Source organism: Myotis nattereri (genome assembly GCF_964212035.1).
Source record: "Myotis nattereri genome assembly, chromosome: 7".
Lineage (NCBI taxonomy): Eukaryota > Metazoa > Chordata > Mammalia > Chiroptera > Vespertilionidae > Myotis > Myotis nattereri.
Window position 1 is genome coordinate 35509572 of NC_138082.1, and position 16428 is coordinate 35525999.

Genomic DNA, 16428 nt, shown 5'->3' on the forward strand with positions numbered 1-16428 from the left:
CGCACCATGTGAACACACTAGCATGACGGTGCCCCAGTAAAACTTGACTTAAAACACATGGTGGATTTGGCACGAGGGCCCCACTCTGCCAACCCCTGCCCCACACCTGTCATTACAACCATGGTGATGCTATTCAATGCCCGGCACCAGTTCCAGATTTTAACATGTTTCATTGTGTCTATGGGGACGTGGTAACCAAAGTTCACAGATTCTGTGAATGCAAAGGGGTGTCTGTTACACAAAGCACATGCTCCTGAGCAGGCACAGGGCTGTGTCAACAATCCTGCCATGACACCACCCCGTGCCCTGGCTGACCTGTCCCTCCGGGTGCCCTGGAAGCACCATCCACACAGATGGGCCTGTGGACGCCTCCTCTCTTGAGGTGCCTGGAAGCTTGGGCTGCCAGTGCCACCTGCTCTCCTCAGTCTTCCATAGCATGTGCTTCCTGTTCCTGTAGATGTGTAACACATGTCTGCAGCTGGGACATTCCTGTGTGCTGGAGCGGCCAGACCAGGAGCAGCAGTTGCCACACTGACAGACCGCACCCGCCTCCATCCCCCCTGTCTTATAGGAGGTGGTTGCTTCCACACTGACAGCACCATTTCAACAATCAGCATTGTGATGACTGAAAATTCCATTTATTATATGCTGTGACTTTGGTGCTTTGGGTCCCATCTTTTGAGAAAGCCACAAAAACCATGTTTGTACCAGAGCCACTGGGCCAGTGGCTGGAGCAACTGTCCATCAAGTATTTGAACTCTACTGAGAGTTAGAATCAGAGCAAACACAGAAATTACGGGAACCCATCTGCTCTGGCCTGGCTGCCACCGGCGGTGATGCCCACAGCCCTGCCCTACTCCTGTTTACCCACAGGCATGGTGGCCAAAGAAGGTGCACAGACAGCTAGGACACAGCTAGGTCCTGAGACTGGCCTGAGCTCCACCCACACTTAGAAGACCAGTCCCCTCCAGAGCCTGCTGCCTGCACCTGCAGTCCCTCTCCCTCATGCTCTGAAACCGGGGGCCCATTTGCTCCCAGCCTCCTCACCTCTCAGAGGTCATCCTGGTGAAGTGGGCACACCCCTCCCTCCCTCCTGTAGCCTCCGTGGGGGTGGAGGGATGTCTTCCCTGGGCCCTGGGCCTCTTGACTCTAACCCAGGGGTGGGCAAACTTTTTGACTCGAGGGCCACAATAGGTTCTTAAACTTGACCGGAGGGCCGGAACAAAAGCATGGAGTGTTTGTGTGAACTAATATAAATTCAAAGTAAACATCATTACATAAAAGGGTACGGTCTTTTTTTTTTTTTAGTTTTATTCATTTCAAACGGGCCGGATCCGGCCCGGGGGCCGTAGTTTGCCCACGGCTGCTCTAACCTATTCTCACCCTTCCCCTCCCTGCCTCTCTTGCCATGTCTTGCTCCACAGGCTTCTCCATACCCCACCTATCACCACCACAGGAGGCCTCAGGCCCATGCAGCATCCCTCCCTCATGGTTCCCACAGCCTCACTGACATTGTCCTCAAGGCCACCTCCACTGCCAGGGCCCTTTGCTGCTTGAAGCTGACCTTGGCCTCTGCCTCACTCTGGGCAGGGCCCAGCTTCCCCACTGGGCACTAGCCTGCCTCCGAGCCTGTGTCTTCCCCCAGCTCCTGTCCCGTCCCCCAGGTCCTCAGAAGAGCAGTGTTTGCTGTCTCTTGTCCCCACCTCCCACTCATTCACTCCTGTGCATTCTGTCTTAACCCCTTCCGACTGTCTTCCCTGAGTCACCTACCAACTGCCAAATAGAGGGACACTTTCCAGCTGTTTCCTGGAAATCTGCTAAAACACCATTGACCCCACTACGCTGTCCTCCACTGACCCTATTGTGCTGTCCTTCGCCCAGCTCAGACCTGCTCCTCTTGATTCTCTGTCCACTACCCCTACCCTCATCCACCAGTACTTGAGCCCCCGCCCCCCCTCAGTTCTATCTGATCACCAACATTTTCTGAGGTGGCCCTTCCCACCCTGTTCCATCCTGGTCAGGGTTGCCATCCTTCCCTGGGCTCGTCCATGGAATCTAGTGCAGTCCACCCATCCTGGAACCAACTCTGTCACCAAACTGCCACGAGATAGCCATCAAACATGTAGAACACACCGCCTTAGTCACCTGGTCAGAGCCCTGGACACTCACTGTCAGAGTCACGGTCCAGCTCTCTGGAAGCAGCCACACAGCCTGGACTGGCTCCTGTGGGAAAGCCCCGTTCCCCGACACCCATGCCAGCTCACTCCTGCAAGACTTGTGAGTGGGCACGGGTACATGCACCTGCTGCAGCCCTGTGGTCCCCGTCTGAGTCACCTGAGGGGGCAGGCACTGCATGGATCACCTGTTCCATTCCCGCCGCCCAGGGCAGGGCAGTTGGACATGAGACTGCCCAATTCTGAGTTTCTAGCTTACATCTTTGCTTCTAAAATCACCGCAGAATGTCCTCGGGTAAAATTTAGAGACATGTTGAAGAGACATGGAGAGAACACGGCATGTCATGGACATTTCAACACAACAGAAAAGTTAGAAAGAAGCAAACACACCTTAAGGACGTAACAAAAGTCAGAAGTGCCACAACCTGACGCCATGCCCGAAAGGCCAGGGAAGGCGACATGAACCTGCCCGGCTGTTCAATCGCTGGGTCACTGCAATTACCACTTTGGGATGTGCAGGTCCCCTGACACCTCTCAGACACTATGTCACAATGAAATCCAAATTATGACATCAGAGTACGGACAATCCCGATTTCACTTCCTCACTGCTGATAGGTGGACCTGCTGGGCTGCCAGCCGCAGGTAAGCGAGGGGTTAAGGAAAGTGCACCATTATCTCCTCCAGCCCAGGCCCTCAGCTCCTCAGCCAACTTCAAAGCCTCACCCCACTGGTTTGAATTAGGCCCCCTTTTCTCCTACAAGCCTCCCGCCCCAGGAGAAAGCACCGCTGCTCCTGGATTTCATTAGGGGCAGTTTTCTTATCTCCTCTTCATCGCAGGCTTGATCTCCTGAAATGCAATGTGGCAGGCAGGGTCTGAGGAACACGGTGCTCCGTCTGAGGCACGCACTGTCCGCGGGGCCCCAAGGGGAGCAGCACAGAAGAAAGGGGAAAACGGATCCTGACCCTCTTCCCCCTCCGACGATCAATGCCCAGGGAACCATAAATTGTAAACTTCAAAGTGCTATTTTACATTAAAATCAATAAAAAAAACCCGACACAATTTTCCTTTTCAAAGAAGTTATTTAAGCTTTAAAAAGCTCATTTGATAAGGTATCATCATGTACACACTTGGCAGGAGATTAAAACAGAATGTCGACAGCAACTCTGAGGGAAAGGTTCATCTTAAAGGCTGGCCTGGGGAGGGGGACGACTTTCAGGGCCGTCTAGCTGCCCCTCACCCTGCCCACCACCAATGAAATGCCAGAGGAGGTGCCAACACGTCCGCCTAGGATCGGAGTGCACAGGGCACTGACAAGCTGCAAGTGCCAATCCAGTCAAACCTGGCCCGAAAAATGGTCTGAAAGAAGAGAGACTACCCAGTTTTTACCACTTCAAGCCTCAGTTTAAATAAAGTTTTGCCTTCTCTGACTTACACCAGGTGTGGGCTGTGTTGTGCCCTGGTCCCCTGGGTGGCACCAACATTCACTTGGGCACTGTTTACACCCCTCACGGTGGCATCTGGACACCTATTTCAAAAGGAACCCCCTGAGAGGGCCGGTTCTCAGGCAGGAGGGGACAGTGATGCTGAGTGGCTGTTCCATGCACATGCAGCGACTGCCCAGGTGGGTTCAGATTTCATGAAGCTGATATTTAACTGTGCACAGGAGAAAATTGTCAGATGTTTTGGGGCCTCCTTCTCTCTTAAATTAGGCAGGGTAATTATCAAAATTCCACGATATTTGATAGAGTAAGAAGAAACATCAAAATTAGACCAATGAGGCCAGGAGAAAAAGTAATTCGGTGCCAATCAGGGTAGGTCTTCCAAGAGACAACTGGCTCCTATTTTCACAGACCAATTCTGTTGTTGGAGCTGCTGACCGAAGGCCTCTCCATTTGCAGGCCCACACGCATGCTGATACTGGGGACTAGGATCCTGTTCTGAGGTGAGCGAGCAGATGCTGTGAAGGGTCCTGTGACCCACACAGGTCTCACTGGGACATGAGGCAGAATCCTCAGCAAAGCTTTGGCCAGATGTGTCCTTAATGAATCTCAGCCTCCAGAGGAGGTGGAAAGTCACTGGGGATGCCCCGGGGTACCAACTCCTGGGTTTTCTGAGATGGTCAGACTTCACCATTGAACAAAACTCTCCTCCTCTCGCGGGCCTGCCCCACCCTGAGCTGCCCATTCTGCCATTTTAACGTCAACAGAGGCCACCTGTGCTATAGGAATTACTTCAGTTTGGCCCAGATCAAACCAGAAATCACCATTTGATGACAAAAGCAAACACTGAGGCTCAATTCTAGGGCCCAGAATAACACCAAGCAAGTGTATGAATGGGGAGGCCATCTAGTTTATCAATAAAGGAGGAAGATCTTTTTCTGTCTCCCGTCTTCTCAAAGAGGTTTCTGGAAGCTAAGTCAGGAGACCACAGCCTTCCAGATTTGAACACCCACTTTTCATTACTACACCTCCTGACCCCTTCACTGAACCATTGGGACCCAAAGTGCACAGCCTGGAGCTCTGCAGACAAAGGTCAGAAGACAGCCTCAAAGATTCCACCTTCAGCTTCAACAAGGAACTGAGACCGCACGCTAGGGCCTCAGAGCATCGCCCCTCCACATGCAGGATAGAAACATCTGTCTCTGGAAGGTGTACCCGGGGGACGCTGGAGGGTCCTCCTGAGAGGGGTCTGGGTGCTTAGGAAGGAGGGTGAGGGTTAAAGTCAACAGGAACTGAGACATGGGGGTGGAGTTCCTCGAGGTCCCTAGTGCCCGTGGACAGGAAGCCAGGACAGTTACCTGAAGGCTGCCAAGTACTCTGCATCTCCCATGGGGGGGTCAAGGCCACCAGTGAAAGCCATGTTGACGTTGAAGCCCACGCCCGGCCCTGTGCCCACCTGTGGGAAGGAAACATGTGTCAGACCCTCGACAGACCAGCCCTGGTGGTCCCACAGCAGAGCTGTGGCTGTGCTCCTCATGAGCTGTCACTGGTCCCTACAACCCCTGACATGCTGACTCCGATGACGGCATGCTTTCACAGAATTTGGGGCTCTCGCCCGCCCACCTGACCTGTGGGTGCAGTGGGGGCCACCCTTTCCCTGGGCCCTGGATGAACTGCAGCTCTGTGCTGAGTGACAGACACAAGCCAGCAGAGGGCCACTAGGAAATGCCTGCAGACGAGCTGCCCTTTCAACTTCCTTCTGGGAAATAAGATCTGGAGGTGGAGCAGCTGTTTCCTAGGTTGGGATTCCCCACTGCTGGGGCCTCCACAGGCTTGGCTGGGGCTGAGGGTGTCATGAAGGCTCTGAGCTTGTCGTCCTGAGGCCCACTGTCTGGCACCACAGGTGAAATCAGAGCACAGTCAGCCTGCCCGAGGGACTGGACAAGAGCACGGCCTGCATAGCAGCCATTCCTGGAGGAAGAAGGGCACCCTGCTCCCTGCTCAGGAACACCTCTGTCGGCCTAGACTGGAATGGGAAATGGTCTCCAGGCCTTCACTTACACATCAGACAAAAGTCAGGCTGCTGTGCACACACGGGATGGAATTCAGGCCAATGTCTGCCTCAAGTCACCTTCTGGGGTTTCCATGAGTGGGTAGCCCTTGCTTCTGCTGTGCAGATGTCCACTCTGTCTCCAGGGTAGCCCTGCCTTGACCTCCTCCCAAAGTCCTGCACACCTACAGGAGGCCCTGAGTACCTCGTCAGGCGCCCCGCTGCCTGGGAAGAAGTTGCCGTCGTCGTAGCGGTGCAGTGAGATGTAGAGGACATTGGGGTCGCTGTAGAAGGCCTGCTGGGTCCCATTTCCATGGTGCACATCCTGAGAACAGGGAGAGCGGACTCAATCTGGGCCATGCAAGGATATCTCCTAGGCTCAGTCCCCCAGCAGCCCAGCCAGGCCACTAACTTCACAGGGATGCCAGCCCCCTGCACCCAGGACTCGGTCAGAGGGCCCCAGGGACCAGAAGGAAGGGTCCCGGGACTGTGCCCGAATTCTTAGCACCAGAATAGACTGCAGGCTTTTGGCAACAAAAGGTTGGTGTTTCAACCCTGCCTGGAGGTCAGCTTTCCAGATCATTTGACTAATTTCTTGCTTGGCTGTGTTTGTGAAAAGTGAGCCACTTCCTACCTCCTCTGACCATGGCTGCTGATGTTCGAGCACATGCGTAGTGTCAGCTCTGTGCCTGACGCTGGGGTAAGCTGTGGGGTGGGGGATGGGAGGAGCGGGAACGCGGGGCAGGCCTACCCCACAGGCTGAGTGGCAGGTGCATAAGGCACCCAGCACTGTGGGCCCAGGTCCCAAACTAAACTGACAAACCACTTCTCCTAATCACAATGGGTGGCCAGGCTTCCACCAGGCCCTAGGCCCCACTTCCTTGGCCAGGACCACGAGGCCCCCGAGAAGGGGCCTGCTTCACACAGTGTGCACATGAGGGGCTGCTTGCATGTCAGTGACTGGGAATACCAGAGAACTGCTTAGTATCCTTCTCTTCTTTATAAAAGTCATCTGTGCTCATTACAGAAAACACGGGACCACGGTACAAAAGGAGTTGTGAGAAACAAACAGTCCCAGCCACCAGGAACCACTGATGCTGTGCAGACAGGCGGCAGGCGCACACCACCTGTACCCTGTGGGACACGGCAGCACATGCCTCAGTGAGGTTCCCTGAAGGTTCCGCACAGGTCACCAACTTTTGCCAACTGCTACAGCCACGCCTGCGTTGATCACATGGCTGAGCTGTTCTAAATCACATGGCATCTGTCACGTCCCCAGCATTTCTAGTTATTCCGTTAGGAGCAACTAAGGGCTCAGGGACATAGGCGCCAGGCACACTGCAGCCAGTGACTGTTTTCACTGAGGCCACATAAGTCACGCGGCCTCAGCCACCTAAGTGCTCCTGGAACTCTGTGACCAGCGCCCACATCTGGGAGCTTGCCGGGTATCCTGGGTTGTGTTTTGGTTTTTCTTATCCAAAGTGACAGGACTTTGCATTATAAGTCACACTTCTACCTGGTGTACCTAACTTTTTTCCTTAAAATTTTATAAGATTAATCATAAATACCCAAGAGAATACCCTTTACTCCTCCCCCCCCCCAAGAATTAAGTTAACACCTTGACTATCCACTTCCAGTTCCAGAACCCATGACCCTGATTGTGGAGTTCAGAGGTCACAGCGTTTCTAACTAGAGCTTGCCCTTTGGGGCACTGGGATTGTGAGAAGTGGCACTTCCTACAGGGAATGGGGAAGGAACGTAAAGCAGCACAAACTGGGTCTCCGGTGCCGGTGCCAAGGCAAGAAGGGCGCTTTCTCACAAGGGAAGCTGCACACTGGTCCAGGGGAGAGTGCGGCCTGTGCTCTCAGACGGAGGCACCTGGTGCAGGCTGCACCATCTCCTCCTAAACCTGCTTCTCAGCGAGGTTTTGCCAGGGTTGCCCCCAACCACTGGCACATTTCTAGGCATTTTGGGAACCCAATTATTGGCAGGATCATCTATTGAAGTTGTGAAATAGATCCGTAACAGGTCTGGGCTTTTATTTTCCGAATCTTTGAGATAGTTTCCAGAAGCTAAGGTCCCCAAATCTAGATGTCTCAGGAGGCAGAAATGCTTGCCTTCTCCCTCTACACAGGACAGTCTTCCTGTGAGAATCACAGCTCCCCCAGCCCTGCCCTGGTGAGGGAGGCCCCTTACCCAGTCCACTATGAGCGTCTTGCTCACATTCAGCCTCTGTTGGAGAAGCCTGGCTGCAACAGCCACGGAGTTGAAGTAGCAGAAACCCCTGCAGGTGAGAATCAGGAGAAACGGAGAAAAAAATATAGGACTGGATCAGGTTTTGTTTTTTGTTTTTTGGTTGAGATTTTTTAGAGAGAGAGGAAGAGAGAGGGAGAAACAATAGATGAGAGAGGTAAACATCCATGAGTTGCCTCCTGCACGCCCCATACTGGGGAGCGAACCCACAACCTGGGTAAGTGCCCTGCCCAGGAATCAAAAGGGCCACCATTCAGTGCACAGATGACGCCCAACCGAGCCACACTGCCCAGAGCTAGATCAGTTTTTACGTAACTTGCAACAGAACCATCAAGAGTTTAAGAGGGTCTGGTGAATGTACAGTTTCTAATCAAGCAGTTTGAGAACCTTACTTGATGCTTATGATTGACAGACCAGTCTCCTGTGTGCAGACGGCCAGGCTCCCTGTAAGAAAATCCATTTCATTTTGTACCAACATCTCGCTCTTACTGGCCTCTCAAGAGACACCATGGGCCACAGAACACAGACGTGTGACCTAGTTTAGTTGTTCACTGCCAATCTTTCCACGTTCTAAGACATACGACAATGATGTATACAGGCACCCCATTGACTGACTGTAATTCCAGAGTCTTATTCAAGAGAGCAAGAAAACCTAAGAAAGTGATCCAGGTAAAAATGAAAGTCTTCTCAGTCTAAATCTGTTTTTGTGGAATTCCCACAGAACCGGGTGGCCTGCTGTTTTGCTGCTGGAATCCAGGCTGCAGTCTGGGAGCCGCCCCCTAGGACGTGTGGCTACAGCTCGGTGCACAGCGGAGAAACTGCACTGAAAACACCTCTCTGTCACCCACTGCAGTCATTTGGGTTTACTACTCAGAATATCCAACACTGAGATTCAAGCTGGAAGTCACTCTGAGCACTGAGACAAGGCCCTGCTCCCAGGTGGCCTGGAGTGAGTGCTCTGGGCCATGGGGCAGCCAGCGACTTCTCAGGTGAGGCTGCAAATACTCCAACCCACACCCACCTCCTCCTTCCTACACAAAGATGATTCCTTCTGAAACTCCGCTCTGACTCCCTTACTCCGGATCTGAAATGACAGGAGGCCCTTTGGGTATCACGGATTAGTCTGTGGTCCCACTGTGCTCTAGCGGCTTTATGAGGGCGTTGCCCTCCCTGCCCTTCCTGGCTCCACCTGACAGTGCTGTCTGCCAGGTGACACACCACGACTCATTCTTCAAGGCACAGCCCCAACATCACCTCCTCCTAACTCACCTGGGCTGTCTCCTGGCCAGGGGAGGCCACCGTGTTCACTGGGGTGGTTTCCTAGCCCAGTGAGAGGGCACCTCACCCTGCAGGCAGCAGAGGCACTCTGCACAACACCTGAGGCTGAGTGAGTCCTTGTGACCTTGCCCCAGGTGAGTGTGCACCAGTCACTGGCTCTCCACGAACACGATGGATTGGACAATCCATACATCACATGCACCACCTCAGCCACCGCCTCAGAGACGCACAGCCAGGGGAATCCGAACCCGGAACAAAGTCCAGGGAGCGGGCCGTGAGGTCATAACCCGGAGCCTTCAGCTTCATCATCACCATACTGTAAGCAGTTACCTGAGAGGTCATACTGAAAACAAGTGGAGGGTTTGACTCTGAATGCTCAGTAACAAGGACGGGCCACATGGACTCGTCTATACAATGTAAGCTTTCTCTCCCAGTTTTTTGCAGCGCACTTAACAACTGACTTGTCTAGACTAATTCTGTGGGTTCCTTTCCTTCCTTTCCATTCTCCGATTCACCTTTTCATCACAACCATCAGCAAAGTCGGCCTTTGACTACAGAGTTGCTCGGTTAGTCACTCATGCTAGATCAGGGATACTTGGTGTGGAAGACATGCAAGCACATTCCACATCACAGGAGGTTTGGCAGGTGGCAACTTCAGTCCTTTAAGGAGTCAGACACCAGCCCCTCCCCCACCTGCAGGGCCCATGTGTCTACTTACATGGGCGTGCTCTCCTCTGCGTGATGTCCTGGAGGGCGGACCACGGCAAAGCCATTCTACACACAATACCAGACATGTGGGGGAAAATAGGGAGGAAAGATTGGTTTCATGTCAGTGAGAAAATCATACAAACTGAATGGTTAGCAGACTCAGAGGACACTTGAGGATGTGGATTTATGCGGAACCCAGGGCATAGACAGGAACAGGATAAAGGGCTGACTGCAGCATTGCTGAGATGGCTAGTCTACAGGCGATTGTGGTTACTAAGGGAAAGTCATCCCTGACTTTCTACCTTTGCTGGCCTGCTGGCCAGGGTGGACACTGCTCAGTGTGAGATTCTGGGAGGGCTGGAGAGAACCCTTAGTTCAGGACTCTCCAGGAAGCAACCTGACGGGGTCCCTGGGTGTAGATGAAATAGAAGGGGCTCGGCTGTGGGGCAGATGTCATGTCCCAGTTTGGCCTTGACGTGAAGGTCTGTCATTATCACTGCAGCTCAGTATACAGGGGAATGGGCCACGTGGAAAACAAGCCCATCAGCACCTTGAAGAAATATCTCAGAAGCTGGGAGCTGCATACCCCTGCCTTCTGTTAGAACCTCTAGGTTAGGTAGGCTTTAAAAAACCATCTGCTTTAAAGACACTGTAGCTGCTGTATACAATGTACAATGTATACACTGCACAGGATGTATACATTGTATAGGATGTGTGCACTGAACAGAATGTATACACTATAAAAATAGTCTCCATGAGCATCTCTTGGTCTCACCAGCAACAGGAAGCTGTGTGGTCAGTCTATACACTCAGTAGACAGACCCATCTCCCTGCACACAGACTCTGTGCAGTGGTGTTAAGAGTGCAGACCACAGACCCTGGGCACCCCATGCCCCTCCAGGGGCAGCTGTCATAATGACCTTAACCTTTCCTACCATGCTGGCCATTGTGTGGATGCACTGGTGGGCCCACTGAGAGTGTCATAGCAGGAACTCAGGCACCCACCTGCAGTGCGATTTTCACCACACATTTGCAGGGGAAAAGGCAAAATGTTCTCAATGAAGCAGTAAACTTATCAATGTCATCAACTCTCGACCCTGAACACACGCCTGTCCCATGTCGAGAAGCGTGAGGCTGTGTGAGCAGTTCTGCCGCTGACCTGAGCCTGGCTGCTCCCCGCAGGAGCACCAGTTTTCCTCAAAAGCAGTGAAAAGGACTTCCTCAAAAATAAACCAAGTGAGCTGTCCTCAGGGAAAGTGCACTCAGTGGTAGCCTTCGTGCTAAGATCTGAGTGTTCAGTGAAAATGAGCCAACGTTCGGGAACCTGGATTGACCACTCCTCCTGGCACTCAGAAGACAGTCCTGAGTGTTGACCGTGCAGTGAGACGGGCAAGGCTGGAAAGACATGCATCACCCAATGAGCCCATATTTCCAAATGACCAGTGTTACACAGGTCACGTGTAGACACGGGATCTATTCAATGTGCAAGACAGGCCCATGGATTTTCATGTAAGAATTACAGCTCATTGACTGTTTCAGGTGCCACATTGCAACTAAATTCAAGAGACTTCCACTTGCTGAATTTTGGTGTGGCATCAAAGAATATCCACAATTACCTCAAAAAGCTACTGAAATACCCCCTTTCCCCAATTCTGTGTCTGTGTGACGCTGACTTTCTTCATGTACTTCAACCAAAATAGCATGTCGCCAGAGAGCACACAGAAGTAGCTATGAGAACCCAGCTGACCTATGGAGCCATACAGATATTTATAAATGTTTTTAAACTTTCTTGGCTTCACCTCTAATATGGTCCATGCTGATGACACAACTTACACACACAAGAGTTTTTGGGGAGCTCCAATACTTTCTAAGACTATAAAGTGCTTGAGGACCCATACCTCTGAGGACAGCTAGGTAATTGTTTATACAGATGTAGGAAATGTTCCTCTTGATTCACAGCTGTTGACAGAACAGGGTCCCCCCTTTGCGCCCATTGTGCCTGTCTAGAGGGGGAGTCGCAGTGGCTGTTTTCTCCCCCTCTCCTGGAAATGTCCAGGCCGGTTTCCTGCTAGGACCCCATCTCTGCCGCATGCTCACTGACCTTCAGCTCCCCTGTGGCCACCTTGAAGACCAGCTCCACCACGCAGCCCACAGCCAGGCGGGCTGCCCCCGATGAGTGCACTTCGTTCCATATGGTGTCACTGTCCACCTGTGGAAACAACACTCAACAGTGAGACCTTGCCGTGGGCTCTTGTCCCAGAGCCTGTCTCTTCCTCACCAATTACAGAACATACCTTACCGCTTTTCAGAGGCATGCCAAAAATACTAAGCAAGAAAAGAACAGTGACTGCACCAACACCAGTGTGTCTGGGTTTGCCCTTGCTGGAGTGTCACTGTATTCTCAGCTGCTCCGACACATTGAAAGCTGAGTACAGATGTCAAGGTTGCCTGGTCAGTTCCTGTTTGTTTTTACTACAATTGCAGTCGAGTTAAACTAACAATTAGCAAAATGATATGTGAGAAGAATTAGAGGTCTTTCTAAATTATGGCCTTATTTTGTGCAGAATTTAATTAGAAGCACCAAATACTTGATAAGTTCTATAGGAATGGAGGCATGGAGTGGGGGTGAGGGGAGTGAAGGTCTCCCGGAACATCCTGGTGGACTGTGCACCACGCTCTGCCCAAGTGATGGCATGTCTGCCTGTTCACGGCCACTGTGTGCAGACATGTCAGGAATTTCTTTGTGTGTACCGGCTTATTTATTAAGGCATATTAGATTTTTTAAGGCTGGGAGAGAAGGAGGCAGAGGCAGGCCTCAGTTTTGTGAAGAGTGTCTCCTTGTAGAACAGGGGGAGGTGGGACAGGATTAAGCACAAAGCCCCTGGGCGCTGTGCCCCATCCACATGTGCCTTGGCCACACACACTGCATGTCCTGTTTTGGGACACAGCCCAGCGAAGACTCTGAGAAGGTGTGCAGTAACATGATTGTTTATCTTTAATATAGTGTCTGCAAGTCTATATGAGGACCCTCCTCTCCAAATTCATCTCCTCCAAGCGCTGAATTATTTGGGACTCCTGAGACGGAGGCCCAGGCAGCTGCACACTACTGAGATGTGGCTGCCAAAACTGTGCCTGCCCCTCCTGGCAGGTGTGTCCTGATGCACAGGCTCTTGCCCACCTGATTACAACACTGACTATTCATGCGGGTGGATGAACTTCTTTCAAGGAAGCCTTGAAGCTTGTATCTTCAAAGCCAGATGATTTAAAATAAAGTACATTTCTGAGGGGTTTGAGCCACTGCCTGATGAGTGCTACTTCTTGAGGGTTATTCTTCCCAATGACCAAACTTCTATGTTCTCTAAATAGTTTCCAAATGTCAAAGGAATGCTGTGCGCTTCCCCAACTCTCCCAGCTTTGATATTCAACTTCCAAAGCCCAGCTTCCATGCTAGGGCACACTGCTCTGCTGTCCTCGGACGGTCCGTTCACACAACCATCTGCACCCAGTCCTGGCTGCAGAAACACCTCACTAAAATCAAAGGTGACAGCCCTTGACTGACAGCCAGTGGGGGTGGCCAACCGCTGCCTGTGCCTTCAGGAGGATGACACTTTCATGGGCAGGCCAGCCCCAAGGCTGCTCCTCTGAGGACCGAAGGCAGTTTGGGCAAAACCACTCAGGTTATTTCTCTCTACAGGCGAAGATTTGGGCTTTAGGGCCAAGTAACACAGTATGGGGAGGGAGTGAACTCACACACCACGCACTTCGAAGGTCCCTGCTCTCCCCCTGCTCACCTTGGGTCCTGTACCATCCTACCCAGAGCCAACAACAGCCCCCAGCCCCACAGTGGGATACCAGGACCTTTCACTACTTCAGGGCTGGCCCTCCAGCTGCTGGCCACTAGACTGTGGATAAACCTGGAATGGTCAGCCCTCAGCCCCGAGTTCCAGAAGCATGAGGTCCTGGGAAGGGAGTGCAGCCTGGACAAGTGGCCCTGTCCGGAGGCGACCCTGCTTAGAGCGAGGCAGCAATGTGCCTGTTAATTCAGGACAGGACCCACTGCATGCAAAGAACAGAGTGGATGCAGAAGACTTTCCACAGAGACTGGGGGACAGACGAGGTGGCCCTTTAGGAGTGCAGAGCACGGGCACGGGACTCAGCACCAGGGCCCACCGGGGGGAGGACTCACCAAGTCCTCACTAAGGGAAACCTGTAATAACCAGGAGGTGAGCAAAGCAGTTTCTTTTACCGGGTTGAGAAGAGGTAAATCACCTCAGCCTCTATGTAATACAGTTAAGGAAGAATAGTTATACACCTAGATGCTAACTTAAAGCGAGCAGCCTCTCTCACTGCTTCCTGATGTTCCCACCCACACTTGGGCTCCTAAGGTCGGCTGGACCCTGGTGCTGGAAGGAGAAGCTGAGGCCCAGGAGGATTGTGCTGCACCAGCAACACAGGTAATTATGGAAACAATGGAAAGAGACACCCTGCGGTTCACTCCTAATTATTCCACAGGCTCCCCTCTACCAGTCCATGTGCTGGGACTTTTGTCCCCGAGCTTGGGGGCCTCTTGTGCCTGGGTGTGAGCTGGGCTCTGGTCAGCCTGCGGTCAGGTCTGGACTCACACTGGGGAGGGGCACCCAGCTCAAGGTCCCACTCAGCTTTCATTTGTAAATTATAAGTCCTGCCTTGCCCCGTGCTAGCTGCAGGGCTGTGCGAATCCAAACCTTTTCAAGTCTGGCCAGAAATTTGCCCCGAATTAAGAGATTGCAGCCTACTTACAATTCAGAATAAAACAACTCTAGGAGGGCTTGGTGGTGGATGAATAAATGCCGCTGATTCGCTTTCTGACGGGATAATTTTCAAAGCAGCGATTTTTGTAAAGACTCAGGAAGAAAACAATTTTGTTTCATTTCCATAACAGAATCCAGACCTTGGGCTTCACCCTGAGCTCTGTAATTACACGCACACCCTGCCGCTGCGCAGTTTCAGCCCGTCAGCTTTGTTGTCCACTCGGCCATTTCCCGGGTCGCTGGGACCTCGTGGCCAGCAGATCGCCAGGAGGAGGCCCGGTCTCACTTTCAAACTGCAGCTCTGTTCCTGCCCTCACCCTCCCTCATCCGAGTGAGTGGGGGCCAGGAGCCCCTTCTTTATTCAAGAAGCTTTGGCTGGGGAGACCCCCCTTCCCTGAACCAAGGGAGGCTGACACCCATACCAGAAAGTCCACCTAGTTCAGTGCCCACATTAAAACTCGGGGCCCCATAAGTGTCTCCCTGACCTGATCTGATCTGCTTAAAAGCATGTTAGAGTTGGACAAGCAGTGAACACAGCAAGCTGGCAGCTTCTGGAACTTCAATGGCCCTTAAACATCAGGCTTCTGCAGTCCAAGCTTCACTGGGGCTTGGGTTTGGACATTGGGATAAAGATTTTCACCACCTGAGTCGGGACAAGCAGACCTTGCTCTGTAGCTAGGAGACCAGCCCGCACAACCGATCCCGTTTCCTAAGGCAAGCCATGGTGCCAGACGACCCTCCCCAGGAAGGTGCCCGAGTCCAGCCATCAAATGCTCACAGGCTCACGGGGCCTTTGAAGCCACACGTGTGAGCGGCAGGGCAGCCCGGCTGCCAGCCCGTTTATGGAAAACACCTGGCAGCCATTATCCACTCGGCAGAGAGCGAGGCGGCGGTTTCTGTGACCACTGGGACCCTGAGAACAAACAGGACATTATTTACACATTAAAGAAATACTTACCCCGACACCGCCACAGGGCAGCCTGACAAACATGGACGTCAGCGAGCCTGCAAGAGAAGAAGAGCCAAGGTCAGAGGGCCAAGGTCACAGGGCACAGCATGGACTCTGGAAATGCTGCGGGTTCCTGAAAGGCGTGGGTACCATGATACATCCCAACTGAGGGCAACCTAGTTTCAAAGATAGAACTGTACCTCTACACTGGGTGGCACCTGGTGGGCAGTGGGTCCTGGGCTTACGGGACCTTCCTTAAGGCAGGGGAGGCACCCACGGGTGGGCTTTGCTTCCAGCCAGAGCTTGTGCACCTTGTGTGGCACAGCCCCATGCTCCTGAAGGCTGTGTCTGAGCAAACCTCAGTCATCTGATCTGACCTGGCTCCATGGTGAGCCTCACTGCCGCCCTAATGTTGTGTTAAGTCCCAAGAACAGACCTGACCTGGATCCACAGAGAGCTTCACCGATGGCCCTAACGCTGGGTTAAGTCCCAAGGCCCCAGCAGCCACCCAGCTGTAAACAGGGAAAGGAGCTGGAATATAATGAGCCATTCAGACAAGAGGGATCTTTCTAGAATGTGAATAAAGACAGACCCCTCCCCACTGACAAATGTTTGAAGTTCACTTGGATGGTGCATGAAGTTGGCCATCTGGGAAGGCCTGCCCAGTCCCAGAACACAGGAGCAAGCCTCCCCAGCCCTTTCCAGGTCACTGCCGTCAGAAGACGACCCCCTGACTTACAGGAACAGCTAGGAGGGTGACCGACCAGTCCCCTCGAGTCCAGAGTG

The 16428-nt window shown here is 52.6% G+C and overlaps 1 protein-coding gene across 2 annotated transcripts in view; it reads right to left on the reverse strand.

The window, feature by feature from the left end:
- The window catches only part of HDAC4 (histone deacetylase 4), a 232932-nt gene that overhangs the window by 17069 nt on the left and 199435 nt on the right, over positions 1 to 16428 (reverse strand). For both annotated transcript variants that reach the window (XM_081095399.1, XM_081095398.1), the window contains exons 17-22: positions 15652 to 15698; positions 12005 to 12112; positions 9914 to 9969; positions 7861 to 7948; positions 5870 to 5989; positions 4973 to 5070 (exon numbers count right to left, since the gene is read on the reverse strand). In XM_081095399.1, the coding sequence (XP_080951525.1) occupies positions 4973 to 5070; positions 5870 to 5989; positions 7861 to 7948; positions 9914 to 9969; positions 12005 to 12112; positions 15652 to 15698 (517 nt within the window). The remainder of the gene's footprint in view (positions 1 to 4972; positions 5071 to 5869; positions 5990 to 7860; positions 7949 to 9913; positions 9970 to 12004; positions 12113 to 15651; positions 15699 to 16428) is intronic.